The 22523-nt window shown below is 34.3% G+C and overlaps 1 protein-coding gene across 8 annotated transcripts in view; it reads left to right on the top strand.

The window, feature by feature from the left end:
- Window positions 1–22523, top strand: part of TBCK (TBC1 domain containing kinase) — a 249778-nt gene that overhangs the window by 117304 nt on the left and 109951 nt on the right. For all 8 annotated transcript variants that reach the window (XR_005019963.1, XM_036852717.1, XM_036852718.1 and 5 more), the window contains 2 exons: window positions 8718–8754; window positions 9753–9914. Coding sequence is in view for 7 of the 8 variants with exons in the window: in XM_036852717.1 (XP_036708612.1) it covers window positions 8718–8754; window positions 9753–9914 (199 nt within the window). In the remaining variant the exon portion in view is untranslated. The remainder of the gene's footprint in view (window positions 1–8717; window positions 8755–9752; window positions 9915–22523) is intronic.

The raw sequence follows: 22523 nt of genomic DNA, 5'->3' as shown, positions 1-22523 counted from the left end.
TCCAAAACGTGTGTAGCTTTTGTTAGATGGCTTCATGAGGTTAACTCCGAATTTTGGGTTGTTGAAATACTTTCCTATTGTAGAAGCTTCTGGGCTGTTATTAAGAATGATAATTGTACTTCCTATGCTGATATATGATATATACCACATCTTCTGCCAGGTGTTTTAGAACCATTAACTAATCTTCACAATAATCCTAAAGGTTCGAAGAGATATGTAGCTACCAGATCACAAAACCAGAGTTTCAAAGTTTCAAGAAAATATATGATAGTCTACTGCTTTGAAAACCTGCTGTTTTTCAAGCATCCTTTACTTGAATGGGTAGATGCACATTTTTCTAAGGCAGAGAATCATTGCAAGGCATCCATCTAATGGTCAACATGCATTTTACAGATGTGGCTTACAGTAACTTAAATATAAAAATGCTTTTGACTTGAGGTAAACAGAAAATATGTTCATAAAAAAATAGATTAAGAAAGTCAATTAGAAGGGACTCTCTTTTGTATTAATTTTTATTATTACTATGTATGTTAGAGAGAACATATAATATGTTTGAAAATAAATCCATTTGACAAAAGATTCACCTAGAGTTTATATTATAAGAAATATTTCCTTTTTTAATCTTTTTCATTTTTATACATTTGTAAGTTTTTGAGCCTTAATTTTCTGCTCTTGAAAATCAAGTTAATGAGCCCCTGCCTTTGTTTTTCCTATTGATGTTTCTAACTTTGACATTACCAGACCATAAAGAAAGACTTCATGAAATGGTAAATAACACTATACTTTCTTGATTATTGCTAGGGGGCAGTATTTACTCAGCTGACTCTTTCAGCAGACTAGCACTAGGCTAATTCAAGAACATATAATTTCATGATCTGGAGAAAACAGAATGTATGAATGTATGATTTCTTTTCACTGGGTTTGTTTCCAACTCTAAATTGGGAAGTAGCTAATAATATCTCTAACTTAATAAGACTAATTTTATATATTTTTCATATTTGTAAGAAAATATTTCATTATTTGTTATTTTTTAAATTAAAACCTAAACTACCCTAGTATTCAGAATTATCTTATTTTGTTGTCTTTTTTGTATCAGACTGTATTATGAAGATATATCAATATGCTAAGAAATTATTTAAGATGAAAATATCAGTTAAAATTTTAATAGGGAGAAATAATAGAAGGAATAAATAACAGGCATTACAGTCTCACAGAGTATATTACATATTTATTTACTTGACTTTAGTTGGTAAGCAGTGACTGGTGCTGGTGAGCACCTAGGAGTTGTTATATATTATATTAAAGAAATTTATTCAACTTGAATTATTACTTTTCAAATATTTATTAGAATATGCTTCATTTTGCTTATTTCTAATAACTGTTTTCATAATTGTTATCAAAGTATAGGTATATAGTTCAACATTTCAAGTTTAATGTTTTTTCCATACTTGCCACTATTTAATATGAAGGATACACACACACACACACACACACACACACACACACACACACACACACACACACACACACACACCCCAAGGAAGATTAACTGATTTTCTCTTTATTTCATATGTATTGAAAACTTGTCAATAAATTGTGTAATCTTGTGACTATTTAATCTTTTAATCTGTCCCTTTCAAATATCTTTATTATATATTTCATTCTTTCAACAAATATTTGAGTGCCTATTATGTACCAGACATTTTCCTAGGCCCTGGTTACATCAATGGAAAAAAAAAAAAAGACATAAATCTCTGCCATCATTCAACTTATATTTTAGTGGGGGGTAGACAGTAAAGATAAATATACTTTGTGGTATGTTAGGTAGTGATAAGTACTGAAGAAAAAACAAAAAACAGCTAAATCAGGGACATGGAGTTTAAGTGCTCAGGTGAAGGAGGGATTGAATATTTCAGTAAGGTAAAGCCTCACAGAAAAGGTGACTTCTGAATAAATGCCTTAATGAATTGAGGGAAGGAGCAATCCAAACAGAAGCAACAGCAAGAGCAGCAAGAGCGACAGCCCTGAGGTGTGAGCATGCCAGGGATGCCAAAGGAGCCGCCAGGAGACAAGAGATCAGTGTGACTGGAGCGCAGGGAACAAGGAGATGAAGGTCAAAGAGGTAATTGAAGGGCCAGATCACACAGAGTCTTATAGATCAGGGGTCCCCAGCCCCCTGGCCGCGGACCTGTCCGGTCCCGGCCTGTTGGGACCCGGGCCGCACATCAGGAGGTGAGCGGCGGGGCGGGCAAGCAAGCAAGCGAAGCTGCATCTGCCACTCCCCATCGCGGCTCACATTACTGCCTGAACCATTCCTCCCCTCCCACCGCCATCCGTGGAAACATTGTCTTCCATGAAACCGGTCCCTGGTGCCAAGAGGGTTGGGGGCTGCTGTTATAGATCATAGTTAGGACTTCAGCTTTTATTGTTGGTAGTGGAAAGCCACTGAAAGCTACTTGTTCTTATCTAAACATTTTAACAAGATCATTCTGCCTGCTGTGGTAAGAAAAATCGAAGGAGGGGCAAGGATGGAATCTAGAGGACTAGTCATGGGCTATTGTAATAATCTAGGCAAGAGATGATGGTGACTTGAATCAGGAAATTAGCAGTAGAAGTGGTGAGAAGTTTTCATATTCTGGATATATTTTGAAGGTAGAGCTGGCAGGACTGCTGGTGACAAATGTACAGTGTGGAAGAAAGAGGAGAAAAGAATGATTCCACAGTTTTTTTTGTTTTTTGTTTTTTTTAAAGGAATTCCTTTATTTTTTTTATTTTTTATTTATTTATTTTTGGCTGTGTTGGGTTTTCGTTTCTGTGCAAGGGCTTTCTCTAGTTGCGGCAAGCGGGGGCCACTCTTCATCGCGGTGCGCATGCCTCTCACTATCGCGGCCTCTCTTGTTGCGGAGCACAGGCTCCAGACGCGCAGGCTCAGTAATTGTGGTTCACGGGCCCAGTTGCTCCGCGGCATGTGGGATCTTCCCAGACCAGGGCTCGAACCCGTGTCCCCTGCATTGGCAGGCAGATTCTCAACCACTGCGCCACCAGGGAAGCCCTCCACAGTTTTTTTTACCTGAGCAATTGGAAGAATAGGATTGCTCTTAACGAAGATTTGGAAGACTATACTTGGAGGCACAGATTTTGGAAACAATGTCAGGAGCTTAGTTTGGGACATGATATGCATATCTATCAGATATACAAGTGGAAATGTCAAGTAGGCATTTGTACATACCGGTTTGGATTTCAGGAGAGTGGTCTGGGATAGAGCTGTAAATATAAGTCCTCACATCATTTGGAGAAAATAGAAGAGAAAAAAATTCTAAGCACTGAATATAGGGCATGCCAATATTTAAGTCAGGGAGATAAATAGGAACCAACAAAAGAGATGGAGAAGGAGCAGTCAGAAAACTAGATGAATGTGGTTTCTTGGAAGCCAAGTTAAGGTGGGGGCAGGCGGTTAGAGGAGGTGAGAATAGTAAATTATGTCAAAGCCTGCTGATTGGTAAAGACTGAGAATGAGAATTGACCATTAGATTTAGAAACATGGAGACCTTTGATGACCAAGAGAAGAGCAGTTCTGGTGGTGAGGTGAAGGCTAGAACCTAATTGGAGTGGATTGAGAGAATATCTAATGAATAGCTACTGCTCTTAATGAACTGTAAGCTCCTTACAAGCTAGAACTATGCTTTCTTCACTGCTTATCCTATCAGGCATAGAGTGAATTCTCCCTTACTCTACCTTCTGTTCTATTCAGACCTCCAACAAATTCCATGAGGCCCACTCACATTAGGGAGGGCAGTCTGCCTTACGAAGTCTACAGATTTTCATGTTGATCTCATCCAGAAACACCCTTAAAGACACATCCGGAATACTGTTTAACTAAGTGTCTGGGCATCTGTGTCAGTAAAGTTTACACATAAAATTAACCATCACAAGAACCATTGACTTCTGTTGTGATTATTGCTATGGCTGCCTTTAAACCTACCAATTTGTTATTTTTATTCTATTTGTCCTATCACTTCTTTGTTCTCTTTTTCCTTTTTATCTGCCTTCTTTGAATTTGTTGGATATATTTTTTGTGATTCTATTTTATCTCCTTTGTTGAGACAATAGCTATAACTCTTTGTTGTTTTCTTATTGGTTTCTTTAAGATTTACACAGTGGTCCTCAACCAGGGGCAGTTTTGCCTCCCACGGGATTTTTTGGCAAAGTCTGAGACATTTTTGACAAAACTGAGCAAGTGCTACTGGCATCTAGTAGAGAGGCTGGTTTGCTACAAAAATCTTAAAACACAAACTACACCTCCCCCTCGAAAGAGTTGTCCAATGCAAAATGTGAATAGTTCTGAGGTTAAGAAATTCTGGTTTATACTATAATTCTTTAACTTATTATAATCTGCTTTTAAGTAGTATTATACCACTTCACATATAGTATAAATACTTTACAACATATACCTCCATTTTCCCCTCCTGGCATTTGTATTATTGTTGTCCTACCTTTTATTTCTACATATATTATAAGCTCCACATAAATTATTAGTTTTGCTTTAGAGAGTCACTTTTTTTTTTTTGGCTGTGCCACGCAGCTTGTGGGATCTTCGTTCCCCAGCCAGGGATTGAACCCAGGCCCTTGGCAGTGAAAGCGTGGCGTCCTAATCACTGGACCGCCAGGGAATTCCTGAGAGTCACTTATTTTTAAAGATTTTTTTTTAAATAAAAGTTTTTTATATTTAACTACATTTTTATAATCCTGAGTCTCTTCATTCTTCTGTATAGGTCCAGATTTCCATGTGGTATCATTTTCCTTCTTCCTGAAGGACTGACTTCAGCATTTCTTATAGTGCAGGATTGCTGCTGATGAATTCTTTCAGTTTCTGTTTGTGTGAGAGTCTTTATTTTACCTTTCTCTGAAAGATATTTTTGCTGGACATACAATTCTAAGTTGATAGGTTTTTTTTTTTTTTATTACTTGAAAAATGTTGCCCCACTGTCATTTTTTGTGCCCTGTTTTTGACAAGAAAACATTCCTCTCACTGATGCTTTTACATAGTGTGCCTTTTTTCTCTGGCTATGGTGTAAGATTTTTTGAGAAATCTGATTATGATGTACCTTGGTATAGTTTTCTTCATGTTTCATGTGCTTCAGGTTCTTGAGATTATTTACTATATCAGATTATAGTTTTCATCACTTTTGGAAAATGTTCAGCTATTATTTCTTCAAATATTTTTTCTGTCCCCTCTCATCTTCTCTCTGTCTTTTGCAGTCTCCAATAACATATATATCAGCTGGTTGAAGTTGCTCACTGATGCATAGGACATGTTTTGTTTTTCTTTATTCCCCCTGTCCGTGTTTCATTTTGGGTAGTTTCTATTGCTGTATTTTCAGGCTTACTTATCTTTTCTTCTGCAATGTCTGATCTGCTCGTAATCCTATTCAGTGTATTTTTTGACCCAAACATTGTATTTTTCACCTCTAGAAAGGTTTTTTTGGTTCTTTTTTATATCTACTATGTCTCTACTTAACGTGTTCAATCATTTGTTAGATTTTTGAACATATGTATACAGATATAAAAAGCATTTTGACATCCTTGCCTGCTATTACAAACATTTATGTTAGTTCTTTGTCCATTTTGATTGAATGATTTTTTCTCCTCATTATGATCATTTTTTTTCCTGCTACTTTGCACTACTGATTTTTTTACTGAATTTCAGTCATTGTGAATTTTACCTTGTTGGTTATTGGATATTTTTATGTTCTTGTAAATATTCTTGAGCTTTATTTTGAGATGCAGCTAGGTAACATTGAAACAGTTTGATCTTTTCAAGGCTTGCTTTTAAGGTTTGTTAAGTGAGACCAGGGCAGCATAATTTGGGAGCATAATTTTGCCCCATTACTAAGGCAATATCCTTTTGAGTACTCTACCTTATGCCTTGTTTATTTCAGGGTTTTTAAAAAAATTCTGGCTAGTGGTAAGATGAACCATGCCTGGCTTTGTGTGAGCCTGGCATGTTTTCCCCCTGATCCTTTCAGGTGGTTCCTCCCCACATTGTGTTCTTCCTCATACACATGCTCTCTTCAATATGTGGGTAAAGGGATTGTTAGTTGGTTGCTGAAGTAACTCAGGTAAGATTCCTAATGACAAACAATTGGCTTTGATCAGAAGGGTAGAGCATAGTATAATTTATGTTATATCCTTAAAAGAAAGAAAAGTTAAATAATAATGATGGAACTTATATATACAGACTGTATGTTTAAATTTAAATTAGGCTGAAAGATTCAGATTTTATTATATTTTATTGTTTTCTACAACCAATACTCTATAGTGAAGTCACATACCTCTGTACTCCTGTTTCCCCATTTGTAATGGCTGTGTCAGTGTATATAAGTGATGATCTTGTGGGGAGCAATGGGTTTATTTCACATACAGTACTTAGATTTTAATGTAGTCTATAACTGTACTTATGGTTCTTGACTGGCATTTAATAGCATAGATACTCAATTGTATATAATGCAAAGAAATATTCAACTCTACTTGTAAATTCTCAATTGATAGGTGCTGAAAAACTATTTATTTAAACCCTATAGGTTTACAAAAATACCCTATAGGTACAAAAATACCCTATAGGTACAAAACTCTTTGTCTAATAGGAGCATGCACTGACATAAAACATAAAAGTAGAGCTTTTTCATATCTTTCTGTAAATTATTATTGGTTTTTGATACTTGTTATTAACAAAGGAGATTTTACTCTACTTTTAGAAATTAAGAATGATTTCTTACTTTCAAAATCTCACAAAATTAATTGGTATGTGTGTGTGTGTTTCATTTCTAGAGAGTAAACTTAGGAAAATTAATTTGTCACTCATCTAAAGAACCAAATTATTTCATTCCTAGATCTCATTACTTTTAGTCTCTTATGAAGCTTCCTGTTAATTTAGAAAGTGGTATTAGAAGGCATAAGCTTCATAAAAATTTTTTAATGAGACATTTTGGACATTTTTCAAATATCATCTCATCATGTCTCAAAAAATACTCAGTAAGGGTAACTCAACACTGATGAAGACTCTTCAAATCTTAGGAATATTTTATTCCTAAGAACAAAAGTTCTCCTTTGAAAAGTAGACCTTTGAAATTAGCATGCTAGTATTGTGTTTGCATTAGGCATTGTCTTGAGTGTAGTCTTTGATGAAATGAAAATACTCTGTGGAATAAGCCTTGGCCAAAGGATCATCTGCAGCATTTGTAATAGATATCATTATTTAATAGAATATTTGTGATAATAATTATAACTATCTAGATTCTCTTTTATTTTTTTAAACTTTTATTGAAGTATAATTGATTTACAATGTTGTATTAGTTTCTAGCATATAGCAAAGTGATTCAGTTATACATATATATATATATATATATGTATATATATATTCTTTTTTAGATTCTTTTCCATTATAGGTTATTACAAGATGTTGAGTATAGTTCCCTGTGCTATACAGTAGGTCCTTGTTGGTTACCTATTTTATATACAGTAGTGTGTATATGTTAATCCCAAACTCCTAATTTATCCCCCCTCCTTTCCCCTTTGGTAACTGTAAGTTTGTTGTTTTCTATGTCTGTGAGTCTATTTCTGTTTTATAAATAAGTTCATTTGTATCAATTTTTTAGATTCCACATCTACTGTCTGCCTTACTTCACTTAGAATGATCATCTCTAGGCCCATCCATGTTGCTGCAAATGGCATTCTTTCTTTCTTTTTTATGGCTGAGTAATATTCCATTGTATGTATATACTACATCTTCTTCATCCATTCATCTGTCAGTGTACACTTAGGTTGCTTCCATGTGTCTTGGCTATTGTAAATAGTGCTGCAATGAACATTGGGGTGCATGTATCTTTTTGAATTAGAGTTTTCTTCAGTTATATGCCCAGGAGTGAGATCGATGGATCATATGGTAACTCTGTTTTTAGTTTTTTAAGGAACCTTCATACTGTTCTCCATAGTGGCTGTACCAATTTAGATTCCCATCAACAGTGTAGGAAGGTTCCTTTTTCTCCACACCCCCTCCAGCATTTATTATTTGTAGACTTTTTAATGATGGCTATTCTGACCAGTGTGGGGTGATACCTCATTGTAGTTTTGATTTGCGTTTCTCTAATAATTAGTGATGTTGAGCATCTTTTTATGTGCCTCTTGGCCATCTGTATGTCTTCTTTGGAGAAACATCTATTTAGATCTTCTGCCCATTTTTTGATTTTTTTTTATATAGAGCTGTGTGAGCTGTTTATATATTTTGGAAATTAATCGCTTGTCAGTCGCATCATTTTCAAATATTTTCTCCCATTCCATAGTTTGTCTTTTCATTTTGTTTTTGGTTTCCTTTGCTGTGCAAAAGCTTTTCAGTTTAATTATGTCCCATTTGTTTATTTTTGTTTTTATTTCCATTACTCTAGGAGGTGGATCCAAAAAAATATTTCTGTGATTTAATGTCAAAGAGTGTTCTGCCTATGTTTTCCTCTGGGGGTTTTATAGTATCCGACCTTACATTTAGGTCTTTAATCCATTTTGAGTTTATTTCTGCATGTCGTGTTAAAGAATGTTTTTAATCAGTGGAGTAGACCAAAACATAGAGCTTTTTTTTACCATTCAGTTTACTGGAAGTCATTCTAATTATCTCTTTTATTTCCTCTTTATCCATCCCCTGCATCCCTATCTTTTTCCACTCATAGCTCTATGCCATCCCTTGGTTTCTCACCATGTTTACTCGTAAGTATCATTTTCCCTTTTCTTTCAATATTGTATTAGCAAAAGAACAGCTCCATTCTTCCCCAATATATTATAGTTACAATAATACTAAGCAGATTTAATTACATGAGCATCCTTATGTAATGCTAAGGTAATATAGTTGGGTAGAAATATTTTTCAATTGTTCTGACTACTAAATATCAAAAAGGTTGTTCTATAGGATGAAAACCTATCTGACATATCATGACATTCATAAAATCTCTGCCCTCTATTGAAAAATAAATTAATATTAACTGTAGTATTTACATAAAGTTTTGGAAGGCAACTGTTACAACCAAATCAGGCTCAATTTTTAGAGATTGTCTAATAACTAATACTTTTGTTATTTCCTATCCTAGAATTCCTCTAGAAATAAACAGTTTATGTGAATATGTAATACTTTAATCAGTTACAGATATTAATACAGTGGATATTCTGCTTAAATATGTACATATGATTAATGGAATACAATATTTGAAGTAGCTCTGTATGCACTGGCCTGGAAAGATGTTCAGAGTATTGATAAATGAAAAAAAGAAAGTTTCAGAAAATAAAAAATTGCTAATCAGATTTTTTTATGGGAATTTTAAAAAGCAGTTTTTAGAGTGCATAATAGAAATGTAATGATACTGAATCTATAACAATACTAAAATTCTTCTAAGTATATAAACTTGTGAGAATAATATGACCTGAAAATTCTAGGAAGAAACAGAATGAATGTAACAGCTATACCAAGATTGATAATGGTGGCTAGGAAATGTCATCTATTTGATCAATCTGATTATCAGTTTTTTAGGATGCCTTAGGAAGTAATAAATCTACAAAGCCAAATACGTATTTTATAAAAAACAGTTTGCCAGTATTTGTTCTTTAATAGTTTTGACCATAAGGGAATTACCATGTCTAGTAAAGTAGCTTGTTGTTGTTTTAATTTTTTTTTTTTAATTTCAGTTAATTTATTTATATTTGTCATTTTACAGATGTATTTCCACTGCACAAAATTTTCCACCTCTGGGATACCTTACTGCTTGGGAATTCCTCCTTCCCATTCTGTATCGGAGTAGCAATTCTTCAGCAGCTGCGTGACCGGCTTTTGTCTAATGGCTTTAATGAGTGCATTCTTCTCTTCTCTGATTTACCAGGTATAGATATATATAAATGGAATTACTAAGTGAAATTTAATTATAGGATAATGAGACATTCTTATAACAATTTGCAAAAATAATCATACAAGCCTTCAGAATCTCTTCTGCTTGAGCCTCATCATCCGTCTCCGAATTATCTCTCTTGTATAGTACCTGTTCTGCTGGCCCAGCATTGTAGATGTAAAACAGGGTCATAATAGCTCACTATCATTTACTTTCATGTCAGTGATGCCATCAAAAAGGTAAAGGACAGGGCGGTGGGGGCGGGCGGGGTGACACATTTGCCTTGCTTAGGATAGGCCTATTTATCTCCAACTGATAGAGAGTAAATAAAGGCCACTTGGGAAGGAGTTTGAGAATCTAAGTTTATACAGAGATGTAATTCACATGGAACTTTGCTCTCTCCTATCCATAGCTGCTTGCTAACAGTTTGACAGTTTGAGGAAAGGAGAAACCCTGTCCTCTTGGGAGAGCAAGTCACACTCCAGGGAAATTCCATGTTATACAATGCAGGATAGTAAGTCAAGCTATATATTGTATTCATAAGTGAGGAGCTTGTAAATTTGGGAGTTGAATGCTTAAGTGTAGAAATATTGAATGTAACTATGGTTTAAGCTTTGATGCTGTCGCTGAAAAGATGAAAGTAATATGGTTACGTAGGATATAACAATCTGTGGAAGAAAAAACTAAACTATATTTTTGTGGAAACCAAAATGTTTTTCAAGTAGAAAAATTCTGCTTTCTTCAAATAGCATTTCATTGGCTCCAACCCTTCTATGTGTTTATTGCTGTTCTCCATATTTTCAGGCAGCCACAAGTGATTGCTGAAAATAAACACACTTAAAATTATCCAAGAGATAAATTTGTTTAAAAATCAAAGAATAAAAGAAAGGTACCTTAACACTATATATTTAATAAGTACTCTCAAAAGAAATAAGAAACCTGCTGCCTAGAAATGGAGACACAGATATAGAGAACAAACGTATGGACACCAAGGGGGGAAAGTGGCGGGGGGGTGGTGGTGGTGGTGGGATGAATTGGGAGATTGGGATTGACATGTATACACTAATATGTATAAAATAGGTAACTAATAAGAACCTGCTGTATAGAAACTAAATAAAATAAAATTCAAAAATTCAAAAAAAAACAAAAGCCAACTGTGAGGACTTACACTACAATAAACCTTCAAAGGGATACAAGCTTTCAGTTATAAGATGAATAAGTTCTGAGGATCTAAAAGACAACATGGTGACAATAGTTAATAATACTGTATTGTATGCTTGAAATTTGCTAAGATAGTAAATCTTAAGCATTCTCACCACAAAACAAAAATAGTAACTATGTGAGGTGATAGCTGTATTAGGTAATGTGATTGTGACAATAATTCCACAAAGTATATGCATATCAAATCATCCTGTTGTACACTTTAAATATGTACAATTCTTTATGTCAGTTATACCTCAATAACGCTGGAGGAAAAACTAAAAAAAAAAAAAAAAAAAGAAAAGAAACCTGCTGCCTACCCCAGTTTTTATTTTTAGTGGATGATCTTCCTGTTGTTGAAAATCTTCATCCTTTTTGGGAAAATAATAACAAAAATTATTGGATTTATTTTAAAACTTCTACTTCCCCTTTCCCCACAAGTTAAAAGTATTCACCATCAGCTTTCTAACTTATCAAACTTTAATTAAAGTTAATTATTTCTTGTATCAACAAATAGTAGTTTAGTTCTTATGGTTTTTTTTCTGGGAGATTCTTTATGAAAATCAAGTTCTCTCTCTTTTTTTCCTATTGGTGTTGAACAGTTACAAAAAAGCTAGTTTCGCAAACTACAAATACTGTCTGTACCGTGCAGATATTTTCCTGTTGTTTCTAAATTGCCAAAGTAAGCAGAGGATGATTGATTAGAATTAAAAGAATTTTTCTGGTCAGGTCTAAAAAATATATGTTAGGAATGATGATTGTGCATTTTCAAGTAAAGTAAATTTAATACCTTTCCAATTTTGTGCATAAATATTCCAGTTATACACTGGTGAAGGAATCTGTTTTCATATTGTATAAGCAGATTAGTGGTAATTCTGCTTGTACATTAAAGTCATTATTTCTGAAATCAGAAAGTAAGAGTATATGTTTGTTAGAACTGACTCATTGAAAAGGTAAACACTACTTACTTTTGAAAGTAGGATGCCTTCTATCGATGTGAATTGCATTGATCCTCACTGCCATTATTCTGGCTCTTCATTTGCTTGGTCACTATATGATTCCAGTTGGGGAAGAAAAAAAGTTTATAAGAAAAATGTGACTTTAAAAAAAAGAAGGGTGGAGGGGTTCAATGTAAACTTTGCCTTTAAGTACACCTGTGTTTCCTTTTATTTTTAATCACAGTGCACTTATTTGAGATGTCTTTTCTAATTAGATCTAATGTCTTTTTTCATCACGTTGAGCCCACTAACTGTACTTAATGCTTGAAGGAACTGGGAAGTGGTCATGGGAAGTCCTAAAAAGTGAATCCAGATTAATATACACACAAACACACTGATTGCGCCTTTTCTAAGCAAAATATTATGTGACATAAGCTTGGAACATGTTTGAAAGAAAGAAAAAACCATTTTTTAAGTCTACAAAATGAGAAGAGATAGGCTAACTCTATATTTCACCTTAATTCTTGAGATAGACTTTGTAGATAAAGATAGGTTAGGATTAAACGTTAATTTGAATTTATTAAATATATTGTGCTTTACTGAAATCCCCACTTAACTGAGTTTAAAAGCATAAGTAAGCAATCAGAACAAATTTAACTAAATTCTTTGCTGAAAGCAGATTAGCAAATTCACTGTTCAGAACATCTGTTGACAGTAATATGATGGAATCACCATCCAGTTGGTAACCTTGTAAACAAAATAACCTCGCTTTTTTTTTTTTAAGTTGTCCCTTTCTAGTTGTTTCTTTCTACAAAGAGGGTCCCAATAGGCTAGTGGTTAAGAGCATGGAATGTGGAGCCAGGTCACCTGGGTTTTAGATCCTAGCTCTACCCCTTACAGTTGTGTGACCTTAGGGACATGACTTAACCTCTTTGTATCTGTTTCCTTAACCCTGCTTATATGAAAATGATAATTGTACCTACCTAATAGGATTGTTGTGCTAAATAAATCAGTACAACTAAACAACTTAGAGCAGTGCCTGGCAAAGAGCAAGTGCTATGTAAGTGATTATTATTATTAATGTTATTACCATCATCATCATTATTATGATTTTCCTCACTTTTTCCTTTCTATCATGACTGCTTTCCTATTGGTAGAATAAATGAAGCAATCACCCCATTTGGCTTTTTCTATATATTATTGAGGTAGATATCAATCATATAAATTTCCTTATTAGCAAAAGCAACGGAGAATTACCTAAGAAGTCAAGTAAGCCTTCAATGTATATATATGTATGTATATTATGACTAAGAAGAATATCTCTTTTCATTGCTCAGAGACAACACAGTATAGTAGATAGAGAGCACAGTCTTTGGAGTCAAGACATATGGGTTTGAGTCCTAATTGCACCACTCACTACCTGTGTGAATTGGGAAACTTTCAGTATGGTTCTGCCACTGAAAAGAGTGATCTGTAGATTGAAATAGATATGAGTTTACCTCCCAGCTCTGGCATATAGTAGCTGTGTGAACCTGGACAAGTTGTTAACCTCACTGGAAAGAGAATCCTATACATTATGAAAGTTTCAGTAAAATGCAAATAAAAATATCTGCTTTAGTGTTAGGGTGAGCATGAAAGATAATATGCATAATGTACCTGACACAAAACCTGGTACCAAATATGTGTAACTATTTTTTAAAGTACATGTAGCATGTAATATTTTAAACATGCAAAGAATGTGTAACATTCAATCTTTGTAAGTTCCCTCTCCTTTCTTCCTCCTTTTCTTAACGTCGTACTAACCCTTTAGTTCTTGAAGAGAGAACACAGCAGAAAGGCATTATTATTTTTGCCAAAAACTGCTTCCAACTTCATTTCCCTTTAGTAAATGGTATAGTGTGATGTCACATTCCAAGGAAGTACAAGTGGTGCTAGAAAATTTTGCTGAAAGTTCTTGACATGTATTGGTATGTGTGTTATTTTAGTACTAAAGGAAATAACCATGAGAGCAGTCTATTTGGCATTTCTCATACAATCTCAAAATAGTGGTAGGGTATTTTGGAAGAAATACTGGGTTTTTCATAGCGCCATGCAACACTGGATGTTGGCCACAGTTTCCAAGGTTACCACCCTGTAAGCCCAACTATAGGATGAGGTCCGTCAGCCTTCAGCCTGCTCTCTGATATTATTCTGCTATAGTGCCCATCTGGCTGACTTAAAAATAAAATTTTTTTTGACGATACATCCAAGCAGTATTCAAGATGAGTATGATAATCTGAATAAAACCAAAATGGTAATAATTTTAGAGTGGATTTGTAATGGCTGAGATGTTTAAATGCTTTTTTGTTTTGTTGGTGTATTTTCTTTGTACAGTTGAAAATTAATTCAACATATTTATGTTATTATGGTTGAAATAAATTCTTAGAATGCATATCTTTATACCTCTGAACATCTTCAAAGATAGGAATTTTTCAAAGTAGGAAAGAAGTTTTTCTTAGAGAACCTATACAAAGAAATTGGGAAATCTGTATGGAAGAACTCTTAATTTATTCTCAGAGATTAAAATAGTTACTTTACTGTTAAAAGAAAAAAATACGTACATATAAACTATTTTTGAAGGAAATACTGAGTATATTGAAGGGACTTGAGCATATGAAAAGTAAATCCATTTTGCAGGAAGAAATCAACAGTTGGCTGAAACATCTTAGTTGTGTGATGTATGTTTTATTACAGAAGCTTAATTAAAAGAAAACATTTTAAATAAAAATTTAAGGTGTTATCTCAATATTACCTACATACTTTACAATAGAATTCATTTTCAACACATACATGAAAAATAGCAGTAGTATCTATTATGTAGCACTTCACTAATTCCTCAAAAATATTGTATTAATATCTTAAGTAGCTAGGAAAGGGTACTTATCTATTCTGACTTAAAACAATTTTGTAATGCAGTCTTTATCATTATTTAGCATAGCATGGAATATTTCATGAAAACCATACATTTTTTGAGCCACACAGTTATGTATCAGGTTGCCTAAGATCTATAATAAGAAATACAAACCATTTTTTTTCAAATAACAGGGAAATATATGAGACTGAGAGAAAAGTTATTAAAGTTATTAAAAAGTAAGAGCTAGAGTATAGTACTAAAATATGCAAACTCTTTAAAGCCATGTCTTATTAGTTTTCTGTTTATCCCCAAGATGGAACTGGAAATCGATGAGAATGAGAGAATGAGGAGGAAATTCAATTTAGTTTATGAAATCAGAGACTTTTAAGGTACTTTTGACAATCCCTGTGGTAGGAGAGTGGGAAAGAAGGTCAATGAGAAGTGATCTGGGTTTTCTGTTTTCCGTTCTTTTTCTTTATTTCTTTTTTTTGAATGGGGGTGGGGTTCAATGAACAGTTTCTTGCTTTCATTTAGGGATAAATATAAGTTAAATAGGGTTTTCCTAATATAATGTAATCTCCCAATTGTAAACAGTGGCCCAGATTTTTAAAAACTGTAACACTTGAGCCAAGTATAACTGATTGTAGCCAGTAGGCTACTAATGACTCCTTTATTAAATAAATAGTTGTAATGGTGATAAGTGCTACAGAAAGCAATAGGAATTTATAACAGGACACTACCAAGTCTGAGGGAGGTAAAGAACCTTCTCTAAGAGAGTGATCTTAAAAGTAATATCTGAAATTAATTGACATTGGAAAGTGAGAAGTGGAGAGAGGGGAGAATCTTCTAGATGGAGGGAAGAAAATGCTTGAAACCCCCAAATAACTAAAGGAATTGGAGTGGTATACTTAGTGCAAAAGGGAAAGTGGTTAGAAAAGAGAATGGAGAGCTGGACAAAGTGGTCATGGAGGATCTTATAGGCCACGTTAGGGATATTTTAAAAATAAATTTGTAGAAGTATTTTCTTTCTTTTCATTGTTTTTGAAAGAATGAAAAAGTATCCCTGAAAAGGACATCAGGTCCCAAAATCGAATGCCATATTGATATTTGTGGAGCATTCTGGTCTCTGAACATTCCTTTCAAGGAGCTCTATCATGAGCAAAAAGCAAAGGATTCTTAACATAAGTGCTCCCAGTAGGTATCCATAATTCTTTTTTTCTGGCTTGTGGAGAGCTGACGAGGTGAAAAAGTAGAGCAATGGTAGTACCCAGTTATTCGGTGAAGGTTTTGTATTGTCAGCCCTCTAAGATTTGATACCATTTTACTTGAAGCTGAGAATCATAATTATTCACATTTTCTGCTTATAGCTACGTAATGTTAATGCATGTATACTTCTAAGCACATCTTCGCGGAATTACAAAAGGACAATCATAATGGAAATTAAATATGGAGATTTTAGCTATGGTCCTCCTCTTCCCACCACACCCATACAAATTACATGTTAACATTAAGATTTAGATGGAATATTAAATTCTTCTGAGTTTAAAATTGGTCAGGGATAGATGAAAGAGTAGTTAATGTGTTTTTATTAACATGATCGTATAATCAGTGAAATAAAAATCATGAAAATTTATTTTAAAAATCTCATTAGGTTATTATCACCTTGTTGGGGGGGAAATACTGCATTATTTTTGGGAAAAGGAGAAAATTTGAAAGCAGATGTTAGAATACATGACTTCCAAGCCGAAAATAAATGTTTATGAAAAACACAAAGCCAGTAGAGTGAGTCGTAAAGATTCAAATAGTGAGCTGAATCTCAGAAGCCAGAAGAATTCTTTTAACACTGATCTAGTTGTTGCTCTTGAAGCATACCACTAATTTTGCAGTATGTAAATAGTTTATAAAGTTAAAGGTCTGTCATGTGTTGGGAACTATAATGAAAAATAAGGTCAGGGTTGATCAGAATTTTCTACTTACCTTGAAAGTTGACAGTAGATTAGAGTACTAACACATCTTAAACCTGGTCCGGAGGTTTCAAGGCTCTTCTCCATAGGAAAGCGGTTTGTTTTATGATTGACAGGGATTCTACTTCCTGAATTTTTTTGAGTAGTACAGAAATTATCTTATAGTTTCAGTCAGTGATTAAACATACTTTGTTTCAAGATATCAATGATGGAATTTGTTTATATTTGTTTTATTATTGAGTGTTTATATGTGCCTTAGGTTTGCAAGACAAAAAAATAAACAGAACATTTTACACTTTCAAAGCATCTTAAAAGTAATCAACCTCAAAATCTTGGAAAGTTAGAAGTTATGTTTAAAATTTCCCTGTATATACTGCTGATGGATAATGCAAATAATAATGTAAGGACCAGAATGTGTATATATGTCTTACCTAAAATGACATTTAACATACATAGTTCCATATGTGATTTTTATTTTAATAATATAATAATACTCATGGGTCCCATTTCTTCTCCCTCCTCTACCTAGCCTTATATCTCTGCACAAAAGTGAAAGTACAGTTAACCCCTTGAACGATGTGGGGGTAGGGGCGCCTTTCCTCCCCACATTTGAAAATCCAGGTCTAATTTACAGTCAGCCCTCTGTATACCAGTTCTTCTGTATTTGCGGTTCCTCCAAACCCACTGTTGCTTCAGTATCTGCGGTTCTGCATTCACAGATTCAACCAACCGTGGATTGTGTAGTACTGTGATATTTACTATTGAAAAATATCCATGTATAAGTGGACCTGTGCAATTCAAAGCCCATGTTGTTCAGGGGTCAGCTGTAATCTGATGTGCTGCCTATCTTAAATGGTGATCTTCAACAGATTAGAAAATAACGTCTTAACTACATGTCTCCTCCAAGTGTGAGTGTGCTGAGTCAAAACAAATAAAATAAAAAACAAGCTAATAAACTAGATTAGAGAAAAAGAAGAGAGAGAATATACCAATGTTTATAGACTAGTTAGTCAGTGTTATGTAACATAGAGGAAATAACTAGAGTTTTCTTTTATTTTAAGAAACTACATTGGATTACCTTGAAAAATGTAAACCATTTCAATCCTTCAGTACAAGCCTGTATCAGTCATAAGAAAAACGCTTATTGAACTTGAACACAAGGTTCTGTTGCCAAAAAAAGTCAGATTTCCAGTTTTGTTTTGGATTCACTATTAAGTGTAAAAGAAAAAGAGAAAATGATTTTTACTGCTGATCTGGTGCTAAATCTTGCAAGCTGCTGCATTGTTCTTTTTTCTGAAGTGATCTGTGTGCCATTATCAACACCAGCTGTTTTGCATCATAGTATCTACCTACTCAACTGCTAAATGATAAAGACAATTATGTTAAGAATAGAAAACAGTTTAAGTATCCATATATCAGTAATGCTGATGGCATTTCCAACTTTTTGTCACTTCATTGTAGGCATTAAGCATCAGAGGTGATAGATGCTTAGTAAAATGTGCCAGTAAGTGCATGCACATATCATGGATTTGAAAGGCTGAGTGAATTAAAGTAGTAGCCCAGTAACATTGTACCATCCTTTCCCCTTAGACTGCGTAAGCAAGATTGTGTTTTTAAATACAGTTAGTCATTCATTCAACAAATATTTAAGTGTATGTATATATAATATGTATATGTATGTATGTGCATAATTAATAATTAATCTTACTACTGGTTTATCATTCCTGTACTGGCCCAGAGCATTCATGCCTAATTATTTAAAGGTGATCCAGTGGTACCCTGTAACTATGACTAACACATCTAATTTGAATTATATTAATTACATATAGTATTACCTCCTGGTTCCATTAAGTCACCTGACTAGCTTGTGCATTAGTTCTTCAATTTTTCAGTGAGGAAATTCAACTTCCCTCTCAGAATTGCTCTGTAAAATCAATAGGATTTGGAATCCAGTGGAATGTTAGGTGTGTAAATGTATTCATACATCTTAACTGAGGTAGGAAGTGGGGGCAAGTTAGGGATGAGTGAGTGGGCCTGGTACTAGGAAAGATAGTAACGTTCTAGCTGTGTGTTTAAGATGTTTATGGGACACCTAGATGAAAAACTGAGGCACTGATAGGGATTTTGAGTGACAAAAAGACAAGTATAATTTAAGATTAGTCAGAGACTAAAATTTCCTCTGGTATCCTTTTTTTGTCTCCCCTGTTATCTTTGGGTTTTCCTAAAGACTCCTTAAATAAGGTCTGAGACATGCAGCTCTTTTGGTTGTGTTCCCCTGTTATTATACAGGAGCCCTATTGATGTGCAGGGAAGGGGAAGTGTTCTATATTCCTATAATTAGGTCTCAGTCTTTCATTGAGCCTGTGCCCCAGGCTGTGACCTTCACAAGTGCTTCCTCTTGCCGGGGAGAGGGGGGGAAACGGACCCTTAGGTGAGTCAGGAAGGCTGGAGGGGCTGGAGTTAGATATTTTCCTTCCGCCAGGTCACTTAGGCTCTGGTGAAATAGTTTCCTCTGAGGGCAGGCCTTTTAAGGAGGACAAAATTATCTGGGCATGTTTTCCATGGCTGCTTTTCCCTGCTCCCTGCCAGAAGCACAGGGAGATTTTTTGTGATCTTCATGATGTTTAAAGCATGAATTGAACTAAGAATTTGAAAAGGACCACATAACAAGGATACATCATCCAAAAATATTATATAGATTAATAATAGCGTCAGTAAGGCTAAACCCCAGTATATGTGGGCTTATGAAAAATACCACATTTAGAACAAATGGCAAGGCAAGGGGAGACTTACTTTTGGGAAACATTCGATAATATTTATCAATGAGACTCATCAACTTTGCTTTAGTAGTTTTGAGCTGAGAAGCACCTAAAGTGGATGAATTGGTTGTCAGGAAATTTTGACCACTTTCTGTGAGACCTTAGGATAGGTAAGTTTATTCATTCAACACTTGTTTAATAAACACAATTATATGACAGACACAGTACTGTGCACCAGAGCCATAAAGATAAGACATAGTACCAGCCCTGTAGGAGGATGGGAAGAAGGCATTGGAGGCTTAGAAAACAGCATAAGGATGACACGGATGTGTGTGACTGCATGACCATCATAATTTAAGTAGGATGCTAATAGAGTGACTAGAGGGTAGGATGAGAGATAACTAGAGTGGATGGGCTGGGGAAATACTGCTGATGGTGGTGATAGTGATCGGTGAAAAGACAGAGTCCTGATTTTGAGGACCTTGCATGACATGCTGAGGAATTTGGATTTTATTCTATATGCAATTAGAAAGTGTTAAACAGAAAAATGACATCAGATTTATATTTTAGGAAAAATGATTCTAGGTGTAGTGTGAAAAATGGATTGAACACTTCTAAAATGCTATAATTCTAAGTAGCGGAAAGAGAGCAGCTGGCCAGGGATAAGTTCAAGAATATGGTAAAGTAGTATCTATTGAAATTTAGATCTTTACCAAAATAATTTACATGACAAAGTCCCGAGAGAACTTTCAGATGCTATCTCTCTTTAGCACCTGTAAAATCTTAGTAAGTTGGTCTCCCACTGCAGATTTCTTCTGTTTGAGAATCTCTTTATCTACTAATAACATTCTATCCGTATGTTCCTTGAACTGCATTTGATACTCATTGCAAATAATCTTAAAATGTGGATCAGTGAGTTATTCAAGATTATTGGGTGTTTCTTTAGAAGGCTGTAATATACTTCATCTCAGTACATTAAATGGTGATAGAGGTGCTATCAACCTGAGGATATCATGGGATACTGTCCTTACAATTTACCTTTTGGAGAATGCTTCATACTGTATATAGTTTATTCCATTAACCTTGTTTTCTGTTAGTAAGATAAGCATTCTTATAGTTTTCTGTCTTTTCAACAGTGAACATTCTACTGTATTATTGTTGGCATGTTTTCATGTCATAGACCGTCAATACCTAGAATGCTTCTCACCTTCTTTTTATAAATAAACTCTTTGTGTCAAAAAAAGAAGTCATTGTTGAGACAGGTAGATTAACTGGTTGCAGATCACCCTTATTGTCTTGGATGTTAAAGAAATTATTCAAATGTTCTAAAATTTTTAATAGTATAATAAATGATTCTGTGTAATTGAACAATTAATATATAACCCCAAATCTAGCCTCTACATTCTGATCCAACTGAAAATTTCACATACACAGACACACACACACACACAACTTTATAGGAAAAGAAGATGCACAGACCTTGTGCTTTCTTTTTTTGTATGTTTCTCTCAATATTTAAACATGTTTTTAATTAAAATAAGATTTACAGATGAACATACAGGGCTTAATGAGCAATTCTGCATCTTTGACAGTTATAAACATCCATGTAACCAACACTCTCAATCAAGATATAGAATATTTGCATTGCCCCAGACAATTCTCTCATCTCACCACCCTCCTAGTCAATGACCACTCCCCCATTACCAGCCATTGTTCTGACTGTAAAAGCAACAGCTTTTAGAGACTACAGTGTGTTGGCTGTGTACCAAGTCTGGCGTGGGGAGGGCAGCGTTCCCTCATGAGGCCTGCTAGGTAAAGGCATTGAAATTGCCCATGGTTGAGCCTGAAAAATCATGTATAGATTTTTGTCTAGCAGCCAGACTCCTCAGATAATGTATCCTCTCTAAGATATGTTTGCCTACTTCAATTTCATTAAGATACTCTCTTATGTTCTCTTCTGGAAGCTTTATTATTATAATTTTTATGTTTTGGTCTATGATACCATTGATTTCATTATATGGTATGAGTTTGAGGTTGAATTCCATTTTTTGTGCCATTTATTTATTCAATTATTTCAGCTCCTTTTGTTGATAAGGCTCTCCTTTTCCTATTAAAGTGCCCTGCTCCTAATTTCTGTCAAAAAATCTACAACAAAACTTATGGTAGTTTGATTGGAATTGCTTCAAACTATAGATCAGATTTAGGCAGAATTGCAGTTTTATCAATATCGAATCTTCCAATCCATGAACATGGTATATCTCCATTTATTTAGGTCTTCTTTAATTTCCCTCAGCAATGTTTGTAGTTTTCAGTATAATATTTTGCTTATTCTTTGTTAAATTTATTCTTAGATATTTTGTGCTTTTGATTCTACTTTACATCAAATTTTAAAATTTATTTTCTAATTATTTGTCAATAGTACATAGAAATTCAATTGATTTTTCTACCACTGTACCTTCAATCTGCTAAATCCACTTACTAGTTCTTATAGTTCTGTAGATTCCTTAGATTTTTTTTTCTAAATATAAACAACCAACTGTCTGAGAATAAAGACAGTTTTATTTCTTCCTTTCTAATTCTTATGCCTTTCTGTTATTTTTCTTATTTTATTGCACTGACTAGGACCTTCAATACATGTTGAATAACATTGGTGGAAACAGACATTCTTACCTTGCTCCCATTCTTAGGAGAAAAAAAATGATATTTCACTAATAAGTTTGATGTTAGCTGTAGATTTTTCATAATACCCTTATCAGATTGAGGAAGTTCACTTCTTTTCCTTGTTTGCTAAGAGTGTTTATAATGAATGGGTATTGAATTATGTCACATTTCTTCGGCATCTATTATGA

Source organism: Balaenoptera musculus, chromosome 5 (assembly GCF_009873245.2).
Source record: "Balaenoptera musculus isolate JJ_BM4_2016_0621 chromosome 5, mBalMus1.pri.v3, whole genome shotgun sequence".
Classification (NCBI taxonomy): Eukaryota; Metazoa; Chordata; class Mammalia; order Artiodactyla; family Balaenopteridae; genus Balaenoptera; species Balaenoptera musculus.
The sequence above is the reverse complement of the archived record's forward strand: the minus strand, read 5'-3'. Positions and strand labels throughout refer to the sequence as shown.